A 16,083-nucleotide genomic window follows, 5' to 3' on the forward strand; every position below is an offset into this window, starting at 1 on the left:
CCCGGCCCCGCCTGCCCCCCGCCGCCGGGACCGCGTGGTGCTGCCCGCGGCGCGGCAGCTCCGGCTGCAGAGAGGGTCGAAGTGTCGGTCGGGGCAGACTCGCTTGTTCACCATGAGGCCGCCGAAGGTGGTGCCGTGGCGGCGGCTGGTTGGGGTCTCCTTCGGGATGTACACGGCCGAGGAGATCAGGTGAGGATGCATGGCAGGCGGTGGGTTCTCCTCCCTTCGGGCTGTTGTTGAGGACTACAACTCCCGGCGTGCCCTGCGCCAGAACGCCGGCAGTCCTCGGCGGGCTGTAGGCGCGCCGCCTGCTGGGAAATGTAGTCCGGCTGCGCCGTGGGCCTCACCAGCTGCTGGGATGGCGGCAACTGAATGCCCTCCGGTCGTTGAGCGTTGGGGGGCTGCCGGACTCTCTGTGGGGCTGTCAGACCCATTGCGTGGCCTGGGGCCGCTGGAGGTCTTGGAGGAGGTTGGGGAAGGGCTGTGGGAGCGGGGGGTGATTCCTTGTGTGCGACTGAGGGAGGCGGGGGGAAAGGGTCTGTGAGGAGGGAGGGAGGCGGCCCCGGTCCTCTCAGGAGAGCCCCTCGCTGGCGATGGAGTCGGGGGGAGCATGGCCATGTGCTGCCAGGGGCAGAGGCACAGGGTGCGGCATAAACTCACGTTGTGAGGGCGAAGGTTGTGCCTCTCTTGAGGGGCCTCCCCTGAGGGGGGGGTGTTGGCTTCCCCCCACCCCTTGCACCTCAGCGCCAGCAGAGCCTGTCAGAGCCTGGAGAAGCCCTGTGCTGGTAAGGTTGGGCATGTTCCTTGGTGGGCAGAATCCTGGAAACGTGGCCTGGGATCTGATCCTGAGTGTGCGGCACAGAAGAGACTTTTCTGGTTTCAGTGTGGAGAAAACGTTCAGATATTTTATCACCAGTGTATCTTTGTTGCAGAGGGTTTTGTGTGGCTTTTTCCAGCAGGTAGAACTTCTCCTGGAGTTCTAGAGAGCTGTCAGCATTTCTTTAGCGTTGTTGTGATGTTAGCACTGCGTGTAGTCAAGGACGTGCAGCTGTCATTGTCTAGGTGTTTGTGTTGGTTTTATACCTCTCCCACTGCTTGAGAGGACACACAGACAAAAGTACTTGACTTCTTAATAGAATGGCTAAAGATGTAAGAAATATTTGCTGTGATATGAATGATTGCACGCAGACAATGAAATCAATGATACAGAAATTCCCATTGCATGCACAAAGTACCTTCAAAAAGATGTTTTAATCAATAAAAAAAATAGTACAGATACTAAATGTCAGTGCTAGTTGTACCATTCAAGTGCATACCATGTGGCTGTTTGCTGCCACTGATTTTTGTTCTTTTCTTTCAACTTCAGGAAACTGAGTGTAAAACCCATAACAAATCCTCAGTATTTGGATAATACAGGGAATCCAGCCATTAATGGACTGTACGACTTGGCTTTGGGACCTCCAGACTCCAAAGAAGTGTGTGCAACTTGCATACAGAACTTCAGCAACTGCCCTGGTCATTTTGGCCATATAGAACTGCCTCTGACTGTCTACAACCCTCTGTTTTTTGATGTATGTATGCTTAGTTATTGTCTTGCTGGTGAAATGGGTGATGGTGCTCAAGCTGTCACACAGTTTGTAGCCTTTGAAAATAGGAAAGGTGCCGACATCTGTTTTCTCTCTAAGTTTAAGTGTAATAACAGCAAGTGTAGTAGAAAAAGTTTGTTGTGTCATGATAGTTCAATACAGATGGACTCAGACTTCTACAGAATACACATTTTGTTGTAACTAATACTTTGCTCAATATTGACAAAGAAGAGAGGGGGAACGTTGATCACTGAATTATATAACTGACTGTAGGGTCTCATGCCTTAATTAAATGGATGGCACAGTAAAAATTATTAGTTATTTCCTTTAAAAAACTAGTATAAACTTACATGAACAGCTACCTACTTTTGCCTGAGGATCTCCAAGTGCTTCCTGGAGTTTCAGGCCTTGGTTTTGCTCCGAAAAGCTGTGTTGTCCATTCTGCCTAGTAGGCCCTCTTATTCCAGAATAATTTATTCTAGAAACCTGGATTAATGTGGATAGAACACAACAACCTATCTAGTAAGATGCTGAGTGACATCACATATGTGCCAAATATATGGAATAATATAGTGTTGCAAGTTTGGTGGCAGCAGAGCGTTGAAAAATGCTAAGTTATATAGAAATCCATCAGTCTTTTTAATTTAAAAAAAAAAAAAAAAAAAAAAAAAAAGCCTTCCGAGAAGATTTCTTGCCTCTGGAAGTCAGACACATGTGCTTCTCATAGCTTTACAACTGTTGCATTTATGTGATATGTAGGATACCTAATGTAGAGCAGAGATTTGACTTGGTGTGCATCTGTCAGGGCAGGTGTTACAAGCTTGTTTTGAAAGCTGCTGGTGATGGTAAAACTGCACATTTCTCCAAAGTGCTTCATGTGGGTGTTTTTTCAAAGAGTCATCTTTTAAATATAAAAGGATTCCTGGCTGTAAGGGTAGGATTTGCCTTATTTTGGTCTTCTGAAAGTTAGATGCATAATCTGATCGTAGTTTTTAGCTCGTTCTGGAGTCTGAGAATTTGGGCTATTTGCAGAGGAAGAGTCATCTAGCCTGTAACAGGAACCTGAGCTGGGATGAATTTCCCTCCTGAGGTGCCGATCTCCCCATTTACAGTAGCTGGCTCCTGCATAGGCTATTAATTGAGACTAAAAACCTCACTTTCAGATGACTGAAGTTAGATGAGGTCCATCCCACTTCTAGTCTTGTCCTAGCGTTGAAGTAAAATACTTGTGTTTGACCAAGGAATACAATCATGCAGCAGTAATTCCTAGCCTTCAGGACACTCGTGCTCTGTGCAGCTAGAGCAAATTGTGTGCAGAGATACACTGAATAATAAAAACCACTGATATTTTCCCGAAGTTTGAGAAGAATGTGGTTGGATGAAGAATCTTGAGGGACACTGCTAGTACTTGTGACCAGAACTGTTCATTTTACTAGTGTGGAGTTTTGGGTACCATATTGTCCTTCATGGGACAAGCTGTTAGAAGCTGTAATCACAGTGCTATGTAAGAGCAGCCTTGGTCCCAGAGTTGCTGTAGATATGACAGCCTTTTCCTGTATCTGTTATGTAGACAGCCTGCAGATAGTTTGTCTACAGATCATGCTTTGCATATGAATTTGTGTGGTTGAAAGAATTTTTTTCAGTCCTATTCTTTATGATTAAATTTAACGATTAGTCTAATTTCTCAATTATAGTAGCACTTTCTTTAAGTTCAAACAAATCTATCTACTTGCTTACTGTGCAAGCTAGTAAATCTACCAGGATAACTTTTTTTTTTGCCTTTTTTTTCCAGAAATTATACCTTCTAATTCGGGGTTCTTGTTTAAATTGTCACACGCTGACATGTGCTCGAGCTGTGGTTCACTTACTGCTAAGTCAGCTGAAGGTTCTGGAGAAAGGGTTGCTACATGCCGTCCATGATCTTGAAGTCATTCTGAACAGGGCAAGTACTGTGTATTTCTCCAGTCCTTTTTGAGTTGATAGTCCTGCAACTATAGAGCTGTCCCAATTTCTTTTATTCTGTCTCTTAGTTTTTAGAGCAATGTGCAGATGCAACAGGCTCAGAAATTGAAGAAGAGTTAAATCACCATGTTCAGGAAATATTAGGAAATTATCAAGTAAAAGATCAGTGTTCAAATGTAAGTACAATCAGTGCTTCTCCTGGGATCTCAGGTTTTGTCCTCTTAAAATAGTAATGTGCAGAAGAAGACTATCTTTGACTATGTAGACTCTAGATTTTGTTCTGGAGTTCTGAACTCTTTTATATTTAGAGGGCTTTCTGGGTGAAATGTCTGAAATTAAGCTTAAAAAGATTTTATTTCCTATCAGTATAACTGTTAGGTTTCTGGAAAATACACTTTGTGTAAGGAAATGTTTTGATGGTGTAAATGTCATATAAAAATAATCTCATACGGCTGTCAGTACATTACCTACAGATGTTGATACTTCTCTGTATGACGCTCCAGCTGTTTTGAGCTGCAGAACATTTTTGAGAACTCGTGCATACAGCAAATTTGCAGATTTACTTACAGTGAAATTTTTAGAGTTATGTAATTGAATTCTTATTTCCATTTAAATGCAGTTTAATGTACTTTGTTAGCTAAAGGAAAATATTAGTGAAGAAGATATTTAAAGGTCTAACATCTTAGAGCAGATTTGTTTATAAGCCAAGTTTAATTCCTTAATCACTTGTTTCAAAACTAACCTTGAGCACTTTGTAAATCATACATTCATGAGCAGTCAAAAAAAGGTGATTTTTATCAGTCTTCTACCTTCTTAAATCATTAGAGAAAAGCTTTAAAATTCAGTACTGACTTGAAAAGTGAAAACTATTTATGAAATAAATTTAAAAAGGAGGGTAGTGAGCATCGAGGGGGTGTATGTTTCCAGCAAATACGGGAGGATGATGGTAGAACACTAGGGATCAAGGCATGAATTAAATCAATACAAGGATGTGTGTGCATTGATACTAATAATGTTTGTGTTGATGGTTAAAGTTAATTGTGTAGTGTTTAATGAATTCTTCATATCAAATGTTTTTAATTTAGTTTTATGATTTTCATTATTTTTACTTTTTTTTTTTTTTCTTCTTTTCTTTATCAGGTCAAAAATGTATGCGAGTGTAGAAATAAACTGATAGCACAGTTCTGGAAAGCACATATGAGTTCAAAGAAATGCCCAAACTGCAAGTAAGTTTAACTACATCAGGAAGTAAATAGCTGGTGTAAAGTTAAATTTTGTGAGCATTTGTATTAACTTTTATCTGCCTTTCCTGGTTTTCTTTTTTTTCCTTTAAGATCTAGGAGATCACTAGTGCGAAAGGAGCATAACAGCAAGCTGACAGTAACCTATCCTTCTACAGTGTACCATAAATCAGGGGAGGAAGGCATTCTGGATGAGCCAGCAGGTAAAATTTTTGTCTTCTACTCAAATACGTTTGCATTTATTTTCCTGTATTTAAGGTGCACAGATTCCTAGCAGTGACTATGCACTTGTGACTCGTTTGTAAAAAATTTAAATAAAACAATAAGCTCAGCACTAGTGGAGTACCCAACTACATTAAATTTCTCTATTTGCAAGCCTTCTGTGCTTTTGCAGCTTTGAGTGCCTGTATGTCAGGAAAAGAAGTACAAAAGCACAATCTATGTCAACTCTAATGTGGTTTTGGGAGTTTCATTTTTGGCAGCTAGATGATTTTCTGCTAGATTTTTAAAATAGAGAGACTAGATAAAAAATCAACTAGGGGGAAAATGACCAACCTTACTTCAGAATGAAAATCAGGTAATCCTAAGTCTTATGGAAGAATTTCCTCTTAAAGAGGAAAGGACAGAAAAGAAAGTAGGTGGTACTTTCCAGTCTTAATTAACCTAGTGTTTGGATCACTTTAAACTTAGTTTTTGCTCTTGTTGTATCCTTGATCCTTTACACAACCAGGTAGAATCAAAACGGATTTGTGGGTTATTTAACCCTTAGAAAAGATTTATATAGAGAGCTTTTTCCATTTGCTGGTCTGTGGTTTAAATACTAGATTAAATCTCTGGAGTTGTGACTGAAGAAGCACAACATCAGTGACGGGTTTTAAAGCAGAAAGGTCAGATCTCTGCTTTAACATCCTATCCATAACACATTTAGCATCCTATCCATAACACATTCAACAAAGGCAGGAAAGTTTGCATATCCCAGCGTTACTACTTTTGAGTGACAATTGTGATTTCACTCCATTAAATTGTAGGGTACTACTCTGGGCTTTTTATTTGAGCCCCTTTAGGACTGTTCGAAGTCTGGGAATGTGTTTTGTTGTGCTAGTGAAGAAAATACTTGATCTGGAAGGTCTGATGAGTTGCCAGATTTAGAATACCTTGCCTTCCCACAAAAAGCTTCAAAACTAGCCATATTCTCGCAGTCTCTGTTAACATTCACAGCTAAAGTATGAGTAAGAAATACATTCCTCCTCTCAGTGTTCAAAGACCAAGGCTGTAACACCGCTTGATGACTTTCATTACAGTGAAGTATTACCCCTTCTGAAATGGGATGGGCTATACAGTTATGTACATTCTGCCTAGCTTGTGTCACAGTTGCTCATTGTATTGGATCTTGGAGGGAGTACTTTTAACTTTGGCATTGATGCATTTGTGTTTAAGGGATGGAAGGGTTTTTTATGTGAAGGAAGGGGGAATTGAAGTTTCAGTGTGGAAAAATCTGGATTTCTGGACCTTAGCCAAAAGAAGAGTAGGAAACTTTACCTGAGGTCTTGGGAGAATTGCTTTTCATCAAGTCATGTACTCTGGCTTCCCTGGGACACAAGGGGCTGACCTGCAAGAGAAGTGGGAATTGAGACCTAAAATCTCAGGGGGTTTGTTTGTTTGTTTTAAAAAATGATCTTTCTGCTTTTCAGTAGCAAAACCACGTGTTTTCCTTCCCTGCTGAAATACAGCTAGCCCAGACTCTAACGTATAATATAGATGGATTGCTGACTGTTGCTATTGTCTCATCCAGTTGGGTATTTCATGGGAACTTTGATCTCGCTAGTAATACTTGAATCCCACTTCTGTGTTCTCCAGCTGCAGGTTGGCTCTTGATTTGTGTTTTGGTCAGTGGATGAGATCATTTGAAGAAGGGGTCCAGCTCACCATTAATCAAATAAAGCATACACTTTATGTTAAAGTTGAGTTTTGTTTCAATTACTTATATTGATATCCATTAATCACCAAAATGGCTTATTTTTTCATACTGGGAAGGCTCTTTCTTTAGTTAGTTTCATATTCCCAAAGCAAACATTTCAATGATAATTCAAATGTAGATGTTAGCCAGTATTTCCATTCCTTCTCTGAGCTGGAAGAACTTAGCATTGTAAGCAAAAAACCCAACTTTCAACATAATCTCTTGTGATTTTTTTTTTTTTTTAAATAATTTTTAAATTATTATTGTTTTTATTTATTTATTTATTTATTTTCCAGCTATTGATGAAAGCCAGTTAGGGAAGAGAGGATACCTGACACCGATGACTGCCAAGGAATACATCCTGGCTCTGTGGAAGAATGAAGGTAATGGTTGTTAAGAGCAACATTACTTTGTTTTCTGTATCACTTAGGGGACAAAGGTTGCAACTGTTCCTGTATGAACTCCTTGCCAAATCTTTGCCTTTTGCCTTAAGGGCTTCTGGCTGCAAGATAGATTTTGTGACAGGAGGACCGGTAGCTAGTGAAGGCAGAGAGCTGGATTCAATGAATAGTTTGATCAACTATTCTCAAATTGTGGCTCCCCACAAATCACGATTGTTGTTTACAGAGAATTTGATGTTTGTATGGTGCCGCACCTAATATTCCCCACAATTACATTGGTTAAAGACTGAGAATGTATTTAGCGGTCTCTTCTTTTGAGTTCCCTGTACTCTGAATCCGTCTCAAGTTGCCAGGAAAAACCAAAGCAGATTCATGTATCAGTCACAGCTAGTAGCTGGAAACTGTTTCTTCCTGCTGTTTTGCTTTTTTCTTTTGCTATAGTCTATATTTCTGTTCAGAGTAGTTTCTAAAAAATCATGTATATGACCAAAAAGAACAATGGCAATTCTTTCTAAAGTATGCCTAAATGTTTTTATTTTAAACACGCTTGCTAGTGTTTAACTTAGCAGATTATTTCAACTTGATTGCCCAAATGCATCTGGGGGTTTGGATACCCAAACAATAGCAGTGATAATGAGTTTATCTTTTCTATTGTATATTTTTAGGTTTCTTTTTGCGTTATCTCTTCCCTGGGATGGATCCCCATGAGAGTTCGGGATTCAGTCCAGACATGTTTTTTTTAGATCTACTTGTGGTTCCACCTTCAAGGTAAAACTTCCCCCAAAAAACTTTTGTAGAAATCATGGGGTTTAGCACATACTTTTTGCAGGAGTTGGAGATGCAAACACCTATAGTACAGACACTGGTCTGCTGAAGTGTCAGTGGAGTGTTAAAAAAAAAAAAATAATAAAAATCACAGCAGTAACTGATGGTAAGTTTTATTGTAACTTCAAATAAGTTTGTTAAAGGACTAAAATACTAATTATTTAAAAAACATATTTTAGTATTCGTATTTTAAATTATTATGGAATATTATAATCGTATAGTACTGGTAGAATTTTTTGTTAAGGAATCATTCCTCTTTTATGACTAGCCCAGTATAATATATGAATTTTTAAATGCTTACAGTTAGTTTATAGGGATTATTTTTCATGCGTTGAGGACTTAGCTTAGAATGTTTGAGGTTTACCATGCTACTTTTCCGTGGCTTTAATATTCTAAAGTAATTTTTATCTGCTCTAGGTATCGTCCCATAAATCGTGTTGGAGACCGACTGTTTACAAATGGTCAGACTGTGAACTTGCAGGCTGTCATGAAAGATGCCAAAATGATACGGAAGCTCTTGGTTCTCATGGCAAAAGAACAATGTCAGCCAATAAAAATCACAGAAGAAGAAACCCAAACAGTAAGAATTGCTCATTACTTTATTCTTTGCTTTCTGGATATGTGAGTTGAACTCAGGTGGGCTCCTGTTTAAACTGTTCCAATAACAGTTTTTGCCTGGGCAAAATGGAGTATGTGCCATTGGAGATGTTCTCCATAGCTTTTTTTTTTTTTTTTTTTTTTTCCTCTCATGCCTCTTTCTGCTCACCCACTTGGTGCAAAGGGAAAAACATTTCATGCAGACTCCTTTAGTCATGGTTTTTGTATTAGATTACTGTATATGAGATGTAATGGGCTCCTGTTACTGGAGGAACCACAAACAGTTCACAATAAAACTTTTCCAGCATCTCATCGAATGAAAAATGATGGGGGGAAAAAAGCCACTTTACCTTCAAAGTCTAGTAGAGTCAATTGTGATCGTGGTTATTTTTGACCATTGATGTCTAAATAGAACCAAAAAATTCACAAATAACATTAATTAGTAACAAAGCTTGTTTGCTACTGACCAGTTCACATGATCACATAGTGGTAAATAATAATGCATGTCACCATGTCTCTTTTCATATTTGTTCATGAATTGCATTATTGAGGGTTCTTTGATACTGGACTTAGTTTCAGCTGACCTTGATTTACATCTGAAGTGTAAAACATTTTGAAAATATTTTTAGTTACTCAGAATTTAGCCACTAGGTGGAGATATGTTCTTAAAACATTTGACAGAAGGTTAATGCATTTCAGATGTGACTGCTATACCGACTTTTAGACTGTGAAAATAAAGTGATGTAGGTGATAAAAGCTCTTGGATTTACATTATTTTTATCTAAGAATAGGACTTTCTGATAGCACAGTGATTTGTAGCACAGACCGACTAATCAGTAACATCTAATTTGGAAAGAGGACTGTCACTTACCAGGAGATGATTAATTAGCAATCATCTTTTAAAATCCCACTGGTATATGTAGCTGTGGTGTTTGGAGATCTCCCATCCAAGTCAGTTTCTAAAGCTTGACAGCAGACTTCTCTGAGACACTTGGTTGTAATAATTCAAAAGTTAACTTTACATTGTTAATGCTTTTTTTTCCCTAAAAAAAAAGTGTCTTGAATGAGGTGCAAAATAGTGGCCAATGTTTCATTTGCTATTTAATACTATAATTTCAGCCTAGTAAATAAAAGGTATTTTTTGTTAAGTCCACGTTTCTAATTTCTGTTTCTGTAGGAGACAGGAGAGAATAATGAACCTCTGGACCATTCTGTCCTGACAATGATTCCAGGACAGACCCTTGCAGATAAGCTATACAACGCTTGGATTCGTCTTCAGAGCCATGTTAACATTGTATTTGATAGTGACATGGACAAACTAATGACAGAAAAATACCCTGGTATTCGTCAGGTGGGTAGCAGGCAGAATCTTAGATACTCTGGACTTTGTGTGTCACAGACAGGTAAAACAAGAGAAGTTGATGGAATAAGAAAAAAGTGAAATATTTGTGATTAGTATGTAGGCATTTTCATGATACTCATCACTGTAATACCTAGTGAATCTGTCTGATGTTGCATGCTTTCACATTTTAATCATTAAGTTAACTTCTCTTTTCAAAGCTATTAGAAAAAAAAGAAGGACTGTTCCGCAAGCACATGATGGGAAAGCGTGTGGATTTTGCTGCTCGATCAGTCATTTGCCCCGATATGTACATTGGTACCAATGAGATCGGCATTCCTATGGTAAGAATAAATAAAGGAGTGTGTCTTTTTGGTGCAGCTGGGGACTGAACTACACTGTAACACTTTCAGCTACATAGCAAGTAGTTTAAAATGTAGAGATTTTCTGACTCATCTGGACTCTTTCCTCCCCAGTGTGTCATAGCTGTATGTTACTACTGTGTGTTAATAAAGAAGGAGCATTGAAGAGCAGGAAATTCTTACCGTTATACTGAACACCACATCTGGGAAAGAGGATTAAAAAAAAAAAGAAAAAGGTGTACTTGCTTTCTGGGATTATGAAATGGAGCAAATTTTATAAGTAGATCCTGTTTCTCGTGTGGTCTTTGTACAGTCTATCTTGTACAGCTATGGCAGCCTTTAAGAAAAGGCCATAATAACTTCACCAACTTCATTCGTCCCTAATGATTTTTAACCACACAGAGATGACACCAAGCCTGAATTTGAGCTTTTCATTATATCATCTTTTCTGCTTGCCAATCTGCAAATAGTGGACCTGGCGATAATGTACTTTTTCTCTGTATTTGTTGGTTTGTTTGCAGAATCTAAAGTCATGCTTTCTTTTTTTAATAGCTGATTGAGTTTTCCTTTTCTACTGCAGTAGAAAATTGTAAAAAGGATATCATTTCTATTCTTATGGTAGAGGATTTTGAAACAGAAATGTATTTATTTGGCATGACAGTAGATGGAGAAGGACATGCAACCAAGAGCTTTAAGTAATTTATGTTTACATTGTGTGGGTTAATATTTGACACTATTTTCCCAGTGACTTAGTACTGTTTTAAGCCAAAGTTGAACAACTTGTTATTTCTCGACTCTTCTCCCTCCTGTCTAGGTATTTGCTACCAAACTGACTTATCCTCAGCCAGTCACTCCCTGGAATGTCAAAGAGCTGAGGCAGGCTGTCATAAATGGCCCAAAGGTTCACCCTGGGGCCTCCATGGTCATTAATGAAGATGGATCTCGTACAGTGTTGAGTGCGAGCAGCTTGACCCAGAGGGAAGCCATAGCTAAGCAACTCCTCACTCCTTCTTCAGGCGCACCCCAGTCAGGACTGAAGATTGTGAGTACAACAAAGGGCTTGTCGGAGCCCTCCTACCTTGTGGTGTTTTTTTTAAAATACTACTACTAATACTACTACTAATAATACTGTCCTTGCTAGTGATTCCACTCACAAAGACTCCCAGGGCAGGGTTATCTTGTCTTTTAGTAGGTGGCTAAGAAAAAGTTGGAGGGTGTGTGGGAAAAAAAGAGCTTGATAATTTTTCAAATTCTAAAAACCATTTTTCCATCCTGAATTTTACTCTTCTATTAATATGCAGTGTATGGCATTCATCATGCCAAGATGCAGAGTAGTCTCTCTTTTGCAGCTGACTATTCTTGGGAAGTCTTAGAAGTATGGAAGATAAAATATTGCTTTCATTTTATGCTTTTATGTCCCCCTGCCTCCCCATCCTTCTCAGCAAATTCTATCTCATTTCCTCTCCTTTTGAAATATTAAATAGGTTCTGTATTTGGAGCGTTTTTTTGGTGGTAGTTCTGAAGACCGAAATTCAGTATATTTGTAGAATAGGTACAACACAAGCAGTTGATGTGATATGTCTTCCAGGAGTGGGGTGCCCGTGAGTATGTACGAAGTAGAGTCCTCTGTTCTATGTCAGCTGTGCTGGTAGTGGCACCGACCAGAGGAGGAGTGGTCTGTGTTTTAGTGCTGACTGCTGTAACCTGGGATCCATCTTCCCATCACCATCTCATTTTACAGATGACAAAACAAGAAACAACCACACTGATATCCGTCTGTTTGTACAGACGTTAACATTTGTGAAATGCATAGTGCTTTTGTCAGTTGTTTCTTCGGAGCTGCTGGAGGGTTTGAGTTCTCTGTGCTATACCTTAATCAACCTTTGAAACTTCTTAATAACTGTATCTCCATCCCTTGCAAGAGTTAAGAACTTATTATTTAGCTGTTAGGGCAAAAGTTTTGGTGATGAATAGTCTCTTCACAATGTCTGTTATGTATACCTCTGTCTCTGATAGAGGCATGGTAGAGATTTAATATTTAAGACTGAGTATTTCTGTGATGTCACTTCTCAGAACCTGTCACAGAGGTAAACATAACAGTATTTAGACTGTGCAAACAGCTTATCATACTACTGTTGATAATCACTTAAATGGATTTATGGGTGTTACTGACAGAGAAATTAAAATGAGACTGTTTTGCAAGACTGTTCTAGATAAGAATATACTGTGCTGTACTCAAACCTTGAAATTATAACCCTGAGATCCCTGGCCTCTGCTTCAGCTACTGGGTCATATTATTACCTTATTCTAGGATGTCCGGTGCTGGGTGGATGGTGATAGGTATTATCAATTCAGCCCAGTGGGCTTTGGATAAATAGTTTATTTTCTCATTTACAAATGGCATCATTTTCTTTCTTTTTCAGTCTGTGATCCCTATATTGCCAAGGGAGAGGAGAGATTGGTAGAGCGTGGCTTGCATGCTGTGAACTTGGGTTGATCACTGTGGTTTGTGGGAGTTAATGGAGGATATGCAGCCTTAGAGCGTGGTTTGGTGGAGAGCAGAGGGCATTCAGGGGCAAATAGTCTTGATTCTCTTACAGAGTTTTGCGCAGAACATTAATACTAGAAAGAAAATGTTTTGGATGTGTGTGTATTTTAAGATGCAGTCTTTTCAGAGGCATGCATGGAAATGCCTTATAGGCAGCAACCGAAATTCTCTTGCAGGTATGTCGACATATTAAAAATGGAGATGTCCTTTTACTGAACCGCCAGCCCACTCTTCATAGACCCTCTATCCAAGCTCACCGGGCCCGAATACTGCCTGGAGAAAAAGTGCTGAGGCTTCACTATGCCAACTGCAAGGCTTACAATGCTGATTTTGATGGTGATGAAATGAATGCCCATTTTCCACAGAGTGAGCTGGGTAGAGCAGAAGCCTACACCTTAGCCTTTACCGATGAACAGTATCTGGTTCCAAAGGTAAGTAAAACTGTCAGATAAATTTATTCCTATGCAAAACCACTTTGATTTTTTTGTGTGTTTGTTTGTTTGGGTTTGTCTGATGAGAATGAGATTTTTTTTTTTTTTTTTTTTTTTAATTTAGTTTTGAAATTTATTCCTGGTTTCTGTTCTGTCTCCACTTGTGGTTCTCTTCATCTAAAGAAGGCCCAGCACATCCAAACAGTCTCGTTCCTTTTAATGTCAATGTCCAGAAGAGATTTAGCAGAGGGCTGTGCTGATGAGTTCTTTACAAATGACTTTAGTTCTTTTATACAGCTGGAATAATTTTGGAAGCTGCTAGCACATGACTAATTATCCACACCCCTGCCCCCCCCCCCCCTTTTTTTTTTTTGTTGTTATCTCTTTAGGATGGGAAGCCACTTCCTGGCTTGATCCAGGATCACATGATTTCTGGAGTCAGCATGACAATCCGGGGCTGCTTTTTCACCAGAGAGCAATATATGGAGCTTGTTTACCGAGGACTAACAGACAAAAAAGGAAGAATTAAAGTCTTTCCTCCTGCCATTATGAAACCACAACAGTTATGGACAGGAAAGCAGGTAGTTTATTGGGTTAAAGAGTGCTGGTGGTTCCAAAGTAAGCAGAATGCTAATGTTAAAACCAGTGCTGCTGAGGGTTGCTGAAAAGCCAGATCCCATCATCTAATCAACACCACATAGATGTTGGTGTGTGTTTGAGCTATGAGACTCGTCTTTCATTTAAAATGACAGTATTAGAATAGTACTTCTACTTGCTGCTCTGAACAGTGTTGCAGATAGAAGTATAATGCTGCAGTTTACAGGCATGGGAGCAGAGAAGGAATTTGTTGATCATAGTAAACTAGGTTATGCCAGTCAGTGCTTTTAAATCTCTGAACATAAAGGTTGTAGGTAAATATTTGACTTTTCGGTTGAGACCATCATTAGGTTGATGTAATACCTGGGAAGCCCAAGTGAGTGCTCCATTTTCTACTATTTAAGAGAGTTTAACATTCAATCCAAATATTATGTCTCATAGCAGAGTAGGGGAAATTCTCTGCCAGTTTTTCCTATAAAACCCAACAGACAACTTTTTTTTTATATATATATAGATACATAATTATTGGAAAAATCTTTGGTGCCATATGTTTCTGAATAATTATGTGTCTCAGCTCATTGATCTTTCAAAGGCTAGAGGATATTCCTGTCTTGTAAACTTCAGATTTCTGAGCTTTTAAAGGTTTGCTGTCAGTGGAAGAAAATACATATAGTATGTTGCTGTTCTACTTCATGCCAAATTCTTTACCTTGAGAAGGGAATACAGGAAATAAATAGTTCCTGCCACTCTTCCTGCTTCTTTATAGGTTGTTTCTACATTGTTAATAAACATCATTCCAGAAAACCACATCCCACTGAATTTGACTGGGAAAGCCAAGATTGGTGGAAGAGCCTGGGTAAAGGGACCTGCAAACAGTTGTCTGAATCTTGATTCAATGTGTGAATCTCAGGTATGCTGGGGCAGCAACTCTGGAGGCTGGGCTGGGATGTATTGTAATAAAATTGTGTATACAGTAGAGGAATGGGAAGGGGAAGCAGGCAGATGACAAGGTTAAAACCAGATATTCAGCAACAGTTACTGCAAGATTAGAGGATAGCCCTGGGGGTCAGGAAGAACTCTGTACTGATCCTGACTGATACAGATTCCATCAGTTTTTGTTAGACCGTGTGTCTTCATTGTTTGACTTTATAGGTGGAAAAATACAGATGGTGTTACAAGTTTTATTTCTGCTATAAATTCTGGAAGTATAGATAACCTGACCATATTTAACTCTTCACCAATATGTGGGCTTTTTAAACTTAAACCTGTATTCATGTAGATTACACAGAAAAATCTGTAGAGATCATAACAAGATCAAAATTTCTGTGTTCGTGAATAGCTGTGTTTTATTTTTCAGGTTATTATCAGAAATGGGGAATTAATGTGTGGAGTCTTGGACAAAGCTCACTTTGGCAGCTCTGCCTATGGCCTGGTCCACTGTTGCTATGAAATCTATGGGGGTGAAACCAGTGGGAAAGTGCTAACGTGTCTAGGACGCCTCTTTACTGCTTATCTGCAGCTGTACAGGGGATTTACAATGGGTGAGTAACACAAGGACTAATTCACCAGTGCTGTAGTGCAGCACCTCCGAAGATACAGAACAGACATTGTTGGGCATAATACATGCTAAGAGTTCTGTAAATAAAATTTTGCAAAACTGTCCTTGAGTGGGATAGCTGTTTGCCAGCCTATTTTTGGTCTTTTTTGTTCTGGTTGATGCATAGCTGGCCTTCTAACCATAAAGAGAAAGTATAATCTTGAGTATGTCCATCAAGTCCTCTCTTCTGTCCTGCCTAGTCAAAGTGTACACAGTCTAAATGTCTTGTGTTGAAATTTTGTTTAGATCAAAAGATCCTATGAGTCTTTGTTATTTTTACTTCTCTGAAAAAGAATTGTTGCATAGAAACCAGAACAACTGATAAAGCAAGGTGGAAGAACTTTGAGGGGTTATTAATAAGTCTTGCATATCTCATTCTATTGTAAATCTTTTGGTAAACGTTTGACTTTCATTACAGCTTTGCAAAGTGACACAAAAAATGCACTTGGCATGCAATAAAAATTTGACCCTTACTGTACTCTTTCTTCTTGCAATAGTTGAAATATTTCAAATTACAATGTAGAGCTTTACAAGATGTTTTTGTACTACTGAAATACTTACAGTATGTAGCAGCAGGAGGGTTTACATTGGCTTTGTCTGAAGGCAAAATATGATCACTTAGAGTTACGTAGGCACGGTC

General features: G+C 39.1%; 1 protein-coding gene across 1 annotated transcript in view; it reads left to right on the top strand.

Annotated features, from left to right (window-relative positions):
* The first annotated feature begins 4 nt into the window (after nucleotides 1-4).
* Nucleotides 5-16,083, top strand: part of POLR1A (RNA polymerase I subunit A) — a 37,149-nt gene continuing 21,070 nt past the window's right edge. Inside the window, exons 1-16 of the mRNA XM_030007444.1 lie at nucleotides 5-189; nucleotides 1,367-1,571; nucleotides 3,379-3,528; nucleotides 3,617-3,724; nucleotides 4,689-4,774; nucleotides 4,883-4,992; nucleotides 7,043-7,129; nucleotides 7,813-7,915; nucleotides 8,390-8,552; nucleotides 9,747-9,920; nucleotides 10,130-10,252; nucleotides 11,085-11,312; nucleotides 12,995-13,249; nucleotides 13,639-13,830; nucleotides 14,613-14,756; nucleotides 15,204-15,387. Of these exons, the coding sequence (XP_029863304.1) occupies nucleotides 113-189; nucleotides 1,367-1,571; nucleotides 3,379-3,528; nucleotides 3,617-3,724; nucleotides 4,689-4,774; nucleotides 4,883-4,992; nucleotides 7,043-7,129; nucleotides 7,813-7,915; nucleotides 8,390-8,552; nucleotides 9,747-9,920; nucleotides 10,130-10,252; nucleotides 11,085-11,312; nucleotides 12,995-13,249; nucleotides 13,639-13,830; nucleotides 14,613-14,756; nucleotides 15,204-15,387 (2,389 nt within the window). The 5' untranslated portion in view covers nucleotides 5-112. The remainder of the gene's footprint in view (nucleotides 190-1,366; nucleotides 1,572-3,378; nucleotides 3,529-3,616; nucleotides 3,725-4,688; nucleotides 4,775-4,882; nucleotides 4,993-7,042; nucleotides 7,130-7,812; nucleotides 7,916-8,389; nucleotides 8,553-9,746; nucleotides 9,921-10,129; nucleotides 10,253-11,084; nucleotides 11,313-12,994; nucleotides 13,250-13,638; nucleotides 13,831-14,612; nucleotides 14,757-15,203; nucleotides 15,388-16,083) is intronic.

Source organism: Aquila chrysaetos, chromosome 1, assembly GCF_900496995.4.
Source record: "Aquila chrysaetos chrysaetos chromosome 1, bAquChr1.4, whole genome shotgun sequence".
In the NCBI taxonomy this organism is placed as follows: domain Eukaryota; kingdom Metazoa; phylum Chordata; class Aves; order Accipitriformes; family Accipitridae; genus Aquila; species Aquila chrysaetos.